The 14256-nt window shown below is 46.8% G+C and overlaps 1 protein-coding gene across 4 annotated transcripts in view; it reads left to right on the top strand.

Moving 5' to 3' along the window:
- The window catches only part of Stambp (STAM binding protein), a 28954-nt gene that overhangs the window by 6590 nt on the left and 8108 nt on the right, over positions 1 to 14256 (top strand). For all 4 annotated transcript variants that reach the window (XM_021164699.1, XM_021164700.1, XM_021164701.1 and 1 more), the window contains exons 5-9: positions 4555 to 4630; positions 4892 to 4987; positions 6539 to 6905; positions 11054 to 11178; positions 12153 to 12290. In XM_021164699.1, coding sequence (XP_021020358.1) covers positions 4555 to 4630; positions 4892 to 4987; positions 6539 to 6905; positions 11054 to 11178; positions 12153 to 12290 — 802 coding nt within the window. The remainder of the gene's footprint in view (positions 1 to 4554; positions 4631 to 4891; positions 4988 to 6538; positions 6906 to 11053; positions 11179 to 12152; positions 12291 to 14256) is intronic.

Below are 14256 nucleotides of genomic sequence, written 5' to 3'. Positions count from 1 at the left end.
AAAAACAAAGAAAAAGAAAAAGGGAAGAAATCCTTGTGTACAAAAAGAGATGGCTAGCTGGATTTAGACCATTAGTTTTACTTTGCCAAACCCTGCAATAGACAGGTTGGTGTCTGTTTGATTGGGGGTAGAGGGTGTTATTTCTTTTAGGGTTTTGGTTTTTTGAGTGTTTTGTTTTAGTTTTTTAGGTTTTGGGGGGAGGTGGGTTGTTTTTTTGGGTTGTTTTGTTTTGCTTTTGAGACAGGATCTCTCAACATAGCCATAGCTGTCCTAGAGCTCACTCTATTGACCAAACTGGCCTTACCCACAGATGCTCTTGCCCCTGACTACTAGGATTAAAAATGTTTACCACCACGCCCAGCTTAGATAGCTCTTTGTAGAGATACAAAGTAAAAGCATGAGGAAGTCATTGAATGGGGATAAGAAGTGCACTGTGTTTTAGGGGGGCTAATTCTAGAGCAGGTTTTTCCATAAAGAGATCTTGTGAAAAAAAGCCGAACCTAATGGGGTATGCATTGGCTGGGGCATGCATTGGCTGGAGCATGCATTGGCTGGGACGTGCATTGGCTGGGGCCTGCATCTCGTTTGCTTGATTTGTTGGCTGTGGGATTTGATGTGGGACTGCCTTGTGCTGACTGAGCCTGAAGCAGGAGATGCAGCTGCCTTACCTTCAGTGTCCTGGCACCTGCATTCCAGACCCTGGTTCTGAGCCTGTGAAATGACAGGCGGGTGGCTGCTGAGAAGTGCTAGCCCAGTGGGGCTCAGACTGGTTTTCACTTGATGTGTTCCTGCCAGGTTACACCAAGTGGCTCACTTCACCAGTTACTACATACAGCTGGGGTGTGGGGGAGGGGCGTGGAGGTAGGCATCTACATCACCACCCTTCTGCCTCCCCCACTCTTAAGAATCTTGTTCTGGACCTTTCATGGATGCTTTAGTTTGGGATTTAAAAGGCATGTCTGTCCTTCCTCCCAGCACGGTTCAGGCATCTTAATGACGTCAGGCATATCTCCCCTCTTGGTGGTAGTTTTCCTGCTGAAGGAATGTGTTGCCTTTTGCAGACCCCAGTATAGAAGAAAGATCTCCAGCATGTGGGATCAGTACATACTTTCATGATGAGCACAGACAATAAGGCAGCCTGTGGATTCTTTCACAGCTTTTTATGGGCATCGGGAGGCTGCACAGGAGGGACTCTGAATATTCAAGCAGCCCTGGTGTGCTGTACTGTGTGAGCCTCCTCCAACACAAATCCTCCTTCCGAAAGTGAACCATCACCCATATTGAAGGCGTTTACTGCGACTGGGGTTTATAGACCAAAGAAGGGCTCTCCCTGCTCAGGCTTTCTTCTTCGATGATTAACTTCAGAAACCAGAAAAATATGAGATTAGGATCCTTAGTGCATCTTTTATTGACTGTCCTCATGACTTTCTGAGTGAACTGTTTCTATGCAAAAATACTTGTTCATGATCATTTTCCCTCAGACATTAAAAGGGAGGAATTCAAGTTAAAAAAAAATTTTTAATGGCAGGCTAGAGAGATGTCTTATGGGTAAAGTACTTGCCACGAAAGTATGGTATTCAATCCCTGGAGCCCACGTGAAGGAAGGATAGAACTGACTCCACAAGTTGTCCTCTGACCGCCACATGTGCACTGTGGCACATGCAGGGCTGCATGCACGTGTATACACACACACACACCACACACACACACATATCACACGCATGAATAATAACAATAATAATGTCCCAAATGGCACATGTAACAACACCCATGGACTTGTCCCAACAAGATAGCATTTATACATCTGCAAGCAAGCCTCCGTGCACCTTTGGCCTTAATGCATGAATACACCATCTGTATTCTGTCCTGAGCTTGTTCTTTTAGTGATAAATGGATCCTTCTCAACCTGAACAGACTCCTGGATCTCTCCATAGTCAGCTCTCATCTAGTTCCTGCTCAGATGCCATCTCTTATGCTTCCCTTAGCTCCTTCCATCTCCAGTCCCATGCCCCAGTCTCTACCTGTTTCCTTCCTGGCATTGGTGACTTTCCTTGCACTGATTCCTTTTTAAATGGTATGTATTTATGTTATGTGTGTGTGGGGGGGCGTGTTTTACATGCATGTATGTCTGTGTACCACATACATGCCTGGTGCCAGAGGAAACCAGAAGAGAGTGTCATAACCCATGGAACTAGAGTTAGAGATTGTCGTGAGCCTCCATAGGAGTGTTGGGAATCTATCCCAGGTCCTCTGGATGATCTGCCAGTACTCTTAACCTTTGAGCCATATCTCCATCCCCAGTAGTATTGATTTATTTTTACATACTTTTTTTTTAATGTCTGTTCTCCATTGTAATGGGTGCTCTGCAATGAGGGGAAAGCAGCCTTCAGAGCCCAGACTGGCACCTTATAGAGATGCTCGGTAAATTGTTTTCGAATGAGTGAGTGATAACCTTGTTTCACATTTGCACATGTAGTTATCCTGTTTTTATAACCCCACATTGAACCTTCTTGTATGTATATTTTGGTATGTGCATAGATGTAGTTATGTTGATCTTGAGTTCCTTGAAGCCAAGCTGTAGATTTTGTGCATATGTACATTGTAATTTTGAATAATTGTCTTCCATCTTTTCCTTCCAATAAGAAAAAGGGTTAGATCTCTTTACAGTCTTGATAACACATGGGAACACACATCTTCCTACACCTGAGCTTAGGGCAGGCACCAGCCGACCTCGAGGCCTTTGCCAATCTGATGGTAAAACCGCTATCTCACATTTACTTAGAATTTCCTTCATCAGAGATGAAGCTGGGTGCCATATATTCACTGTGTGCCTTTCCCATTTTGCTTCCTGGTTTTCTTGTTGCTCTGTCAGGTGGTTTTCATGTTTGCTGATGTGTCTTTGTTTTGATGTATTTGCTTTCTCTAGTCTGCAACCAGATAACCCCAAACAAAAGCACCCCTCCGCACCACTGCTGTGTTGTGCTGCACCTAGGACGTTTCCAGCCCTGGCGTTAGATCTCCATGATGGTTCTCATCCTCATCTTTTGTTCCTGTGACTGCTACTGATGATGATCATATGCACACATGGCAGATGTTGGCTATGTACACAGTCCTTTATTTATTTATCATCATCATCATTATTATTTGGTAGTAGTAATCGTCGTCATTGTTGTAGTATGGGGAGGTATGTGGATAACTTGTGATTTGCATGTTCAGAGGTGAAAGGACAGCTCTCAAGTATCACGCCCTGCTTCTGGATGGGTAGCCAGGCCCAGCAGGCTTGCACAGCATGGGGCTTTACCCACAGAGCTCTTGTGTTGTTTGTCAGCCTCTATGGTTAAATAAGTTTATGATTTTGCATGGAGCTTCCTTCACAGTTATTTAGGCATCTGCTTGTGCAGCGCAGGCTGCATATGCCTGGAAGTGATGCACAGCATTCTTCTCTGAAGGATTTTGAGTCCCAGGAGAAACCTCCTGAGATCAAGGTCACAAGAGCAATAATGGACGTGGGTTTCGCGTATCTTAGCCTACTATCCCTGGCTGCGGGTGTCCTGGATTCTGATTAGCATTTCTGTTACTGTGATAAGCCACTGACCAATAGCAGCTTGAGAGAAAAGGATTTTTACTTAGCTTATAGGGAGCCTAGACAGGAATTTGAAGAGAAATCAGCAGAGGAATGCTGCTTGCTGGCTTGTTCCCTTGTCCATGCTTAGTGACCTTTTTGATACAGCCCAGGCCATCTGCCTAAAGATCCCACCACTCACAATGGACTTGGCCCTCCTTCATCAATTAGCAATCAACACGCTGTTGCATAGACAGGCCTGCAGGCCATTCTGATGGAGGTAATTCCTCTACTGAGGCTTCCTCTTCCCGGGTGTGTCACATAGACAACCAAGATTAGCCATCACAGAGTGAAGGATGTTTTATGACAGAGGCCCTTTCTGTCATATCACAAGGAAAACACTTTTCAGAGTTACACTTTAGGCATAGGATAGGCTTTTATTTAAGTGAGGTTGGGGAGGGGGGTCTTTTCTTCTGTTTTGAGACATTCTCACTATGTAGTTCAGTCTAGTTTAAAGCCAGCAATATCTCCTCAGCTTTGGAATTCAAAGTATCAATGGATGCTTTATCCTCCTTGGTCAATATTTTTTAATTTACATTTAATTTTGTTGGAGTGGGGGACACTGCCAGTGTGGCATTCATGGAGGGGGTGAGCTACTTGGATGGATGAGTTCTCTTCTTCCACCATGTGAGTACTGAGGGTTAAACTCGGGTACCCAGCCTTGACCGAAAGTACCTTTACTCATTGGGCCATCTCAGTCACACTTCGGCTCTCCTTTGTGACATAGGAATCTAGTGTTTGCTGTTACTCTCTGTTTTGGGAGAAGAGAGCAGGACTTCTATACAGGAATGAAGTTGACAGGAGCAAGCCATGTATGCTCTGCCTGGTCTAAATCCCCAGGACCCCTAGAAACTCTTCTTCCAGTGGCTGCATTGTCTCAGGGACATGTGACAGTTTCTGTGTGCCCTAATCATTCTGGTGTGTTTCCATAGGCTGTTTATTGAAAAACTTCCGAAACACCGAGACTACAAATCAGCTATCATTCCTGAGAAGAAAGATGCCGTCAAGGTGGGTCCTTATTGTCACTGGTGCCTGTCTCTCAGCTCCAGAGCATCTCGGAGCAACCGACATGCAACTGCAGAGCATCTGTCTGCTTATCAGAGCCGGAAAGAAGAACTGGGCTGCCTCTGCAGCGTGGGACAGAGAGGCGGGACGGAGGGGGGGGGGGTCCAGTCCTGTGCGAGGCGCTGCTGTAACTCTTGTCTTCTTTCTCTCTCCCTCAGCTGACATTGGAGTGCTCTGATTCTCAGGTCTGGTTTTGTATTTCAGAAATTGAAGAGCGTCGCTTTCCCTAAAGCGGAAGAACTGAAGACAGAACTCTTGAGAAGATACACCAAAGAATATGAGCAGTATAAAGAGCGAAAGGTCTGTGTGCAGAGTATGTGTGCCACCTAGCCAGCCCCGGGTCAGCGCTGTGCCAGGGGAAATGGAGTCTGTGAACTTAACGGGCTGCTTTGTTTTTAGGGGGGGGTGGGCCACAAAGGTCAGTGCCTCAAAAGAGTCACCAACCAGTAGGGATGTGAAGGATTCTAACAGATTTGGCCTCTGTGTCCAAAAGGGTGACCTGGGGACAGACACCTGTGACCTTTCTGCCATATCTACAGCAAGAAACCTGCCCACAGTGAAGATTCTCCCCAGAGCATAAGGCATTTCGGATCTCAGGAGTGGGAAGTTTAGGTCATGTGCCTATCCCAAAATAATCAATGACTTTTTATAGTCATTGATTCTCCCAGTGTGTGTAGTGGGTCTTATTTAGAATAGTTAGTTCCAGCTTGCGGAGAAACACTCAGGGCCCTACAGCATCTGCCCATAGGGCCGAGATACACACTGGAGGGGTGTCCTGCATGCTGATGGGTAGCTGTCTGCTGTGCTGTCCTGCACACCGGTGCTGACTATCAGCAGAAGGATGAGTAGCTCTGAGCCATACATTCCTAAGGCATTATTAAGTGGAAGGGGTTTATTATTTGATACTTTTTAGTTCAAATATCACTCACTGTATTTAAATAACCACTAGAAAAGATTTGGAGGCCCCAAGGTAGAAGGTCTAAGCTTGGATTTTATTTTATAGCCTTGTTTGAGATAGCAGGCAGCAGCTAAGGTATATCATGATTTAAAATAAAGAATTCAGGGCAGTAGAGCATCAGTGCCCTAGTTGCTTCCATGTTGCCATGCTAAAGCCCCCAACAAAAGCAACCTAAGAGAGAAAGCATGCATTTTAACTCACAGATCAAGGTACAGCCCACAACAGCAAGAGCTTAAAGCAATTAGCCACATTTCATCCATAGACAAGAAACAGGGAGGGGCTGGTAAAATGGCTCACTGGGGAAAAGACGCTTGCCTCCAAGTCTGATGGCCTGAGTTCAATCCCTTGACCTATGTGGTAGAAGCAGAGAGCTGAGTCTCACAAGTTGCCTTCTGGCCTGCATACGAGAGCTTTGGCGCATGTCCCCACCCCATTAAACATAAGCCAGTGTAACTTTGAGATTAGAAAACGAGGGAGCAGCATGAACGCTTGCACTCTGGCATCCCACCCTCTCTTGCTATTTCATACCCGCTGGGATCCCCTGCACAGGGAATGGTCCCACCCATAACTGAGACGGGTCTTCCCAGATGAAGTAATGTAACTAAGGTGATCCTCTACAGACAGCTCATTGCCATGTTTTCTGGAGATTCTAAAGTCTGTCAAGTTGGCAATGAACACTAGCTTGAAGATAGGAACTTTTGCTGTCCTTGAAAATAGGTTCCTGGTGGCTTGGTAGAACAGGATGGGGGCTGAACTCCATGGCTTTAAGAGGTATAGAACGAAGCATAAATTCTGGATTGGGAAATGAGACCAGAGCAAAACTATACTTTGGACATCTCTGTACCGATGCTTTTCTTCTGAGGGATGAGGTGTTAGCTTTACTTTCTCTGTAGAAAAAGGAAGAAGAGGAACTTGCCCGAAATATCGCCATCCAGCAAGAGTTGGAAAAAGAAAAACAGAGGGTTGCCCAGCAGAAGCAGAAGCAGCTAGAGCAGGAGCAATTCCATGCCTTTGAGGAGATGATCCAGAAGCAGGAGCTGGAAAAAGAGCGGCTGAAAATTGTTCAAGAGTTCGGGAAGGTAGACCCTGGCCCGTGCGGGCCTCTGCTCCCTGATCTGGAAAAGCCTTGTGTAGATGTGGCCCCCAGCTCACCGTTCTCGCCCACGCAGACTTCAGACTGTAACACAGGCATGAGGCCAGCTAAGCCACCTGTGGTGGACAGGTCCCTGAAACCTGGAGCATTAAGCGTCATAGAAAATGGTGAGTCCCCTTACCTTCTTCCATCTGTCTTACCTCCATGGTCCCACTTACTTGAGTCTGTCAACAGAACATTGTGTGATAAGTACTGTCTTTTTTTTTTTGACCTACCACCTTGACTGTCTTGTTTTTGTTTTTTTTAAGGCCTTGAGTTTAACTTAATCTTAGTTTTTAAAAACTTTCCTAGAAGTCAGACCCTCAACTTGTAAGGGTGCTACAGAAATGTGTTCAGTGAACTAGAGATCACAGGCAGACCTTCCTAGAAGCAGTTTTTAAAATGTTTAGTGCCACGTGCAAAGCAATGGCTGACTTCTTTGAAAGGCCACCGAATCACCCCTGCCTGGACTGTTCCTAGTCTGTAAGGAGCTTGGGCAGTGTGAATACTGTGCCTGGCCGATGGCTATATGGTTCATTCATAAAAACTAGTGTCCCAACTTCAAATGCGTGTAAGAAGGACGGACGGCTGGGCTCTGAAGGCTGCCCTTTCAGACTCCTCCCTTGTTCCCTCTGAAGTCTCCTCCACGAACCGCTTCTTCTTATACATCCTCCGCTCTGGGGAACACTTTCCTTTCCTTTCTTTTCTTTTCTTTTTTTTTTTTAATCATCAAGTAAAATAGTAAGTTTATTTAAGAATTTTCACTTACAGATAAGTTGGTTAATGGTTTGGTCATTCTCTCTCTCTCTCTCTTTTTATTGGATAATTTATGTATTTACATTTCAAATGTTATCCCCTTTCCCGGTTTTCCCTCCAGAACACCCCTATCTCATCCCCTGTCCCCCCTGCTTCTATGAGGGTGCTCTACTTCCCACCCACCCACCCACTCCCACCTCACTGCCCTGGCATTCCCCTACACTGGAGAATTGATCCTTCACAGGACCAAGGGCTTCTCCTCCTATTGATGCCAGACAATGCCATCCTCTGCTACATCTGCATCTGGAGCCATGGGTCCCTCCATGTGTACTCTTTGGTTGGTGGTTTAGTTCCTGGAAGCTCTATGGAGTCTGGTTGGTTGATATTGCTCTTCTTCCTATGGGGTTGAAAACCCCATCATCTCCTTCAGTCCTTTCTCTGACTCCTGCACTGGGGTCCCTGTGCTCAGTCCAATGGTTGGCTGTGAGCATCCACTTCTGTATTAGTCAGACTCTGGCAGAGCCTCTCAGGAGACACTATATCAGGCTTCTGTCAGCAAGCACTTCTTGGCATCCCCAATAGGATCTGGGTTTGGTATCTGTGGGGCAGTCTCTGCTTCACACTTTGTCCCCATATTTCCTTTAGACAGGAGCCATTCTGGGTTAAAAATTTGGAGATGAGTGGATGCCCCCATCCCCCAACCAGGGGCCTTGCCTAACCTCTAGATATGGTCTCTATAGGTTCTCCCTCCCCTTTGTTGGTTATTTCAGCTTATCTCATCCTTGTTGGGTCCTGGGAGCATCTTGCTCTACCCCCAGTTCTCCATCCCCCATTTGAATATTTGTTCAAATTCCTGACCCTCTACGTATCATCACCGTCTCCTCCCATACCTGATCCCTCCTCCCTTTCCCTCCTCCTCCTCCTCCTCCTCCTCCTCCTCTCTTCCTCTCAAGCCCCTCCCTCTCTATACCTCCTGTGAGTATTTTGTTCCCTCTTCTAAGAAGGACTGAAGCATCCACATTTTGGTCTTCCTTCTTCTTGAGCTTCATATGGTCTGTGAATTGTATCTTGGGTATTCCGAGCTTCTGGGCTAATATCCACTTATCAGTGAGTACATATCATGTGTGTTCTTTTGTGACTGGGTTACCTCACTCAGGATGATATCCTCCAGATCCATCCATTTGTCTAAGAATTTCATGAAGTCATTGTTTTTAATAGCTGCATAGTACTCCATTCTGTAAATGTACCACATTTTTCTGTATCTGTTTCTCTGTTGAAGGACATCTGGGTTGTGTCTAGCTTCTGGCTATTATAAATAAGGCTGCTATGAACATAGTGGAGCATGTGTCCTTGTTATATGTTGGAGCATCTTTTGGGTATATGCCCAGGAGTGGTATAGCTGGGCCCTCCGGTAGTACTATCACCAATTTTCTGAGGAACCACCAGACTGATTTCTAGAGTGGTTGTACCAGTTTGCAATCCCACCAACAGTGGAGAAGTGTTCCTCTTTCTCCATCTACATCCTTACCAGCATCTACTGTCACCTGAATTTTTGAAGATCCAGAAATGAACCCACATACCTATGGTCACTTGATCTTTGACAAAGGAGCCAAAACCATCCAGTGGAAAAACAACAGCATTTTTAACAAATGGTGCTGGTTAAACTGGTGGCCAGCATGTAGAAGAATACAAATCAACCCATTCTTATCTTCTTGTACAAAGCTCAAGTCCAAGTGGATCAAGGACCTCCACATAAACAGATACACTGAATCTAATAGAAGAGAAAGTGGGGAAGAGCCTCAAGCACATGGGCACAGGGGAAAATTTCCTAAACAAAACACCAATAGCTTATGCTCTAAGATCAAGAATGGACAAATGGGACCTCATAAAATTGCAAAGCTCCTGGAAGGTGAAGGATACTTACTGTCAATAGGACAAAATGGCAACCAACAGATTGGGAAAAGATCTTTACTAATCCTGCAGCTGATAGAGGGCTAATATCCAATATATACAAAGAACTCAAGAAGTTAGACTCCAGAGAATCAAATAACCCTATTAAAAAATGGGGTGCAGAGCTAAACAAAGAATTCTCAGTGGAGGAATATCGAATGGCTGAGAAGCACCTAAAGAAATGTTCAACATCCTTAGTCATCAGGGAAATGCACATCAAAACAACCCTGAGATTCCACCTCACACCAGTCAGAATGGGGAACACTTTCTAGTGTCTTACCCACCACGCTGCACTGTTAGCTTCTGTCTAGACTTGGCTTCTGCTTTCCCTGCTTGCTTGAAGCTTCTCCAGCTCCTCTGTTCAGTCAGAGTGATCAACCCCACAGACCTCGCGGAGGTCTTCTTAGCCTCAGTATTCAGTCCCATCATTTGCCAGTAACCAGATTCTAACTTCCTGCCCACAAGGCCTTAAGTCTCTCTCGTTCTGTGTTTCCTATGGGCTGACATGCCTTCTGAGAGTGGACTGAATGGTCGCTGGGCTATTTGTTTGTGCCAGGCCTTGATCCGTTATCCACAGATGCTGTTGCTCAGTCTGCAGGTTTGCATTGCCCCCCTCCCCTAGCTTTCTGAGTCTCACACAACTTCTCTGTGGAATTCATGAATGGCTCTTGCTCTCTTGGATAGGTTTTATAAGCTGCTTTGGTAATGCCTACTTAGGGGACAAACTGTATCTTCTTGTGGGGCAGTTTGGCTTTCTTTTGGCAGTGTTCCTCAGCACTCCAGGAGGTCAGAGAACAACCCTGAGTGTTAGCCCCTCAGCTTGTACCTCGTTTGAAATGGGGTCTCTTTGTTGTCCCCCCCCCCATGAGCTTCTGATGATCCTCTGTCCCCACCTCTCATCTTCCCGTAGGCTTGTAGATATGCCTTGTTCTGCCTGTATTTTATATGGCTTCTGGGGACTTGAGCTCAGATCCTCATGCTTGTGCAGCAGTCTCTGTACCCAAGGAGCCATCATCTCCTCAGTCCCTGGCTTTTGAGGTTGTTTTTTTTTTTTTTTTTTTTTTTTTTTCCTGAGTCTTACGGAATAGCCTGAACATGAGATTCCCCTGGCACAAGATTCCGAGAGCCGAGATAGCAGCCCTCTGCTATCATGTTTCACTCTTCAAAAACACTTTTGGAAGATAGTAGGTGAGCCTTATCTTACCTTGAATGGTTAAAATCTTCTCTTCTTGAAGGATCAGGATCTTAAAACACAAATGCGGAGCTCCATCTCCATCTGCTCTAGATGAGGCATTCATCCTTCTCCAGCTGTGAGTGTGTGCACTTAGTAATCCACACTTCCAAAGCTCGGCAGAGAGGCAGGAGTAAGATAACACTATTCCAAAAGGAGAAATGTGCAGGAGAGGGATAGCTGATCCCTATGGAGCCCGGAATCCTGGGACTCAGCTCTGCCAGGCTCAGTCCTCCAGCTGCAGCCATCGCTGGAGACAGTCTCAGGCTGTCAGCTCCAGCTGCTGCTCAGGGATCCCTGGCCCTGCGGACTCCGACTCTTCCCTCTTGCCCATTTCAGTTCCCACCATTGAAGGCCTGCGCCACATCGTGGTGCCCCGTAATCTGTGCTCGGAATTTCTCCAGCTTGCCAGTGCCAATACCGCCAAAGGCATTGAAACCTGTGGAGTCCTCTGTGGAAAACTGGTAAGCGGGTGTAACTTCCCTGAACTGGGGGCTGCTCCTCTGTGGCCTCTCCCATGACTGGGTATCTGGAGTCTGACTCTATACCAATCCCTCCACAGAGAGGGCATGGCGTGATCCCCGGGGCAGTGGGAGGCAGATCCCTGACAGGCAGCCTACCTGACAAGTCTTGGGCCAATAAGAGGTCTCATCACAAAAACACATTAACTAAATGTGAAGAACAACACACACAGTTTTTCTCTGACCTACACATGCATGAGTATACAACTGTAATACATACAGGTCAGGAATGATACCTCATGCCTGTAATCCTACCCCCTGAGAATCTGAGACAGAAGACTTTCCACAAATTTGAGGTCAGCTACATAGTGAATTCTGGCCAGTATTGGTTATATAATACAACTCTGTCTTAAGAAAGAAAAGAAGGGAGGGTGAGAAGGAGGCTTAATTCTAAATAGAGGAGGACTCAGCCCCCTTTGTGGCCTGTGAATAAAGTGTGCAGTCCTTTGCAGAGAAGGGAGACCCTGGGATAGAGAGTGCTGAGCAGTATCCACTAGGAGATGTAGGGCCGGGGAGGAAGGCAAGCCCACTGAAGGGAAGGCTTGAACCCATTCCTTGATGCTGCAGAAAACAGGGACTTAGAACAAATCCCACTTGGGCCCTAAGTGGCAAGGCCCAAGCAAGGAAACCCTTCAGACATGTGCACGAGACACTCTGGGGCGTGTCCCAAGATCCCTGAGCAGGCCTGTTAGGCTGTTACAAGAAAGACCCTAGGGTTATGTCATTGGCCCAGCCTGTGCTAAGAGGGAGATCTGGGGCTTGTCTCCGCATCTGTGGCTTTATGGAGTACCCAAGAGTAAGGGACTGCGAGGAGGAACGAGAACCATGCCCGAGTGCAGTGGCTCCACTTCCCCAACTACGAGTGAGTGGGGACTGAGAGCCCTCGGAACTCTAACCCGCTGTCTTCTCCTTTGCAGATGAGAAATGAATTCACAATCACACATGTTCTCATCCCCAGACAAAATGGCGGGCCTGATTATTGCCACACGGAGAACGAAGAAGAAATTTTCTTTATGCAGGATGATCTTGGTCTCCTCACTCTTGGCTGGATCCATGTAAGCGAATGTGACAGCCTGGGCTTGGGACAGCCTGGGCTTGGGCTCCTCTCTCCATATCATTGTCGGAGCCGGGGAACACCTCTCCCAGCCGTTTGTCCCTGCACACATGACTAGTGCTCTCATATCAACTCAGCACCACCGAGAGCTTTTAGCTTTTTTTCTAAACTTAATCTTTTACTAAAAATAGCTCTTGAATGTTTTGGTATCTCTGAGCTGGTTGGTGAGGGGAAGCTGGCCTAGAATGTTTGTGGACATGCTATAGAGACCATGTACCTAAAAGCTGTATAATTGAAACTATTTTAAAGAAGCCAAGGTAGTTGGGTCTGATGGCTGCACTTTGTCATATGGAGAAGCACTGCCCTTTGCACATGCAGTTTTCGAGTGATTGCACATACATTGACTGCTTTGAGGATGATCTTCAAGGCAAGGCGACGCAGCTGCTTCCCTAAAGAGTACTTCCTAATGTTTCTGGAATTTGTAAGGCCTCGAGCTCTCAGAACAAGCTGTTTTTCTTGGCGTGTGACAAGTGTAAGTCACAATCAGGTGTTTTACTTCGAGATTTGAGAGGTCACACACACACCCATAGTGAGACCTAGGGAAGGGCTGATGTACGGGGCAGCCTTCTGCCATTGCAGCCTTCTCAGTTAACTGATTAGGTACTCACTGGTCTGTCCAATTCAAGGATGTGAAACAGCAGATAGAAAACTTGCCCTGTTATACCTAAGGAGAAACAGAAGATCACAGAAAACGAGCATCTGCTCACACAAGGCACAGTGCACTATGTTCTTCAGCAGATGAGCAGAGGACACTTCGGGTTTCAGAGAAAGAGGGGTCACACCCAAGGTGACTTAGGATGATTTGTAATGGGGGGGGGGGGCAAAGGAGAGTGTCGTGGGGGAGGGGTCAGCACTGGACAGGTACACCATGCTCTGGCAGCAGTGAGCGGTTCTTTTAGCTGGGATTTGTGGTTTTCATCAGAAAGAAATGCAGGGTCAAAGAGAGAGAGCGCTATCTGGAGGCTTCTGTTGCAAGCTGGTCCTGGCAACCCCGAAGGTGGGGAGAGTTGACAGCAAGGAAAGTGATTCACTGGCAGCTGGAGGGAGGGGCTGCTAAAGAGCAAAAGTGCAGTGCGTGGTGGGAGTGCGTCAAGCAGGGACACTCAGGATGCTCACCCGCGCCTGCACGGGGCTCTAGCCTGAAAAAGACTGAGAGTGCCTGCGAGAGTTGGGAGCTCACTGCCAAGTATTAATCCAGTGAAACCCACTGCTGCAATGGTGGGGCAGACACTGTAAGGCTCGACAGTCATGGGAAGCTGCAGTCCTCTCAATCGGCAGGGTGAGATTGGATTATGAGTTGTGGCCAACCTGGGCTACATAGCCAGACAAAACAAAGGAAAGCAAACAGGAAGTCCTGGCACGAATCATAGGGATGGTAGCGGCTGCCATCTTGAAGCTTGGCTCTAAGGGAGTGGGGAGAGATGAGGTGCTCTTGGCAAAGCTGGCTGGACAGACTGATTACCTGGTAAGTGTGGAATGGCTTGGTCATATTTTGTTTTGACTTGGCTTTGATGATCCAAAAGCTTTGTGAGTGTACATGGACTAATGGTGCAGCACACTGAATCATTAAGCCAACGTCTAGGTGTACACACTGCCCAAATAAGGAAACAGGACTCTTCCAGTAGCCTGCTCTGCCCCTCCCACTTTCTGTCTCCTAGAATGTACCCCCTTTTGCTCCCGCCACCCCCTCCCTCCCTCCCTTTAGAGTTCACCTTCTAAGTATGACTCCCTGCTTTCTGTACTTCAGCTCTGCTCGGGTCTCGCCTTCTTGAAATGCAGTTATAAGTTATATAATTTCTTACATGCAGCTCCCTGGTATGTTTTTACACCTGGGGAGCAGTGTGGAAGGAGAGAAAAGGCAGCAGGCCAGACGAGGTAATGTGGCTTAAGGCAGCACCACATCAGAA

The sequence above is a fragment of the Mus caroli genome, chromosome 6 (genome assembly GCF_900094665.2).
Source record: "Mus caroli chromosome 6, CAROLI_EIJ_v1.1, whole genome shotgun sequence".
In the NCBI taxonomy this organism is placed as follows: Eukaryota; Metazoa; Chordata; class Mammalia; order Rodentia; family Muridae; genus Mus; species Mus caroli.
Note: the sequence above shows the minus strand (reverse complement) of the source record. Positions and strands in the feature narration are given on the sequence as shown.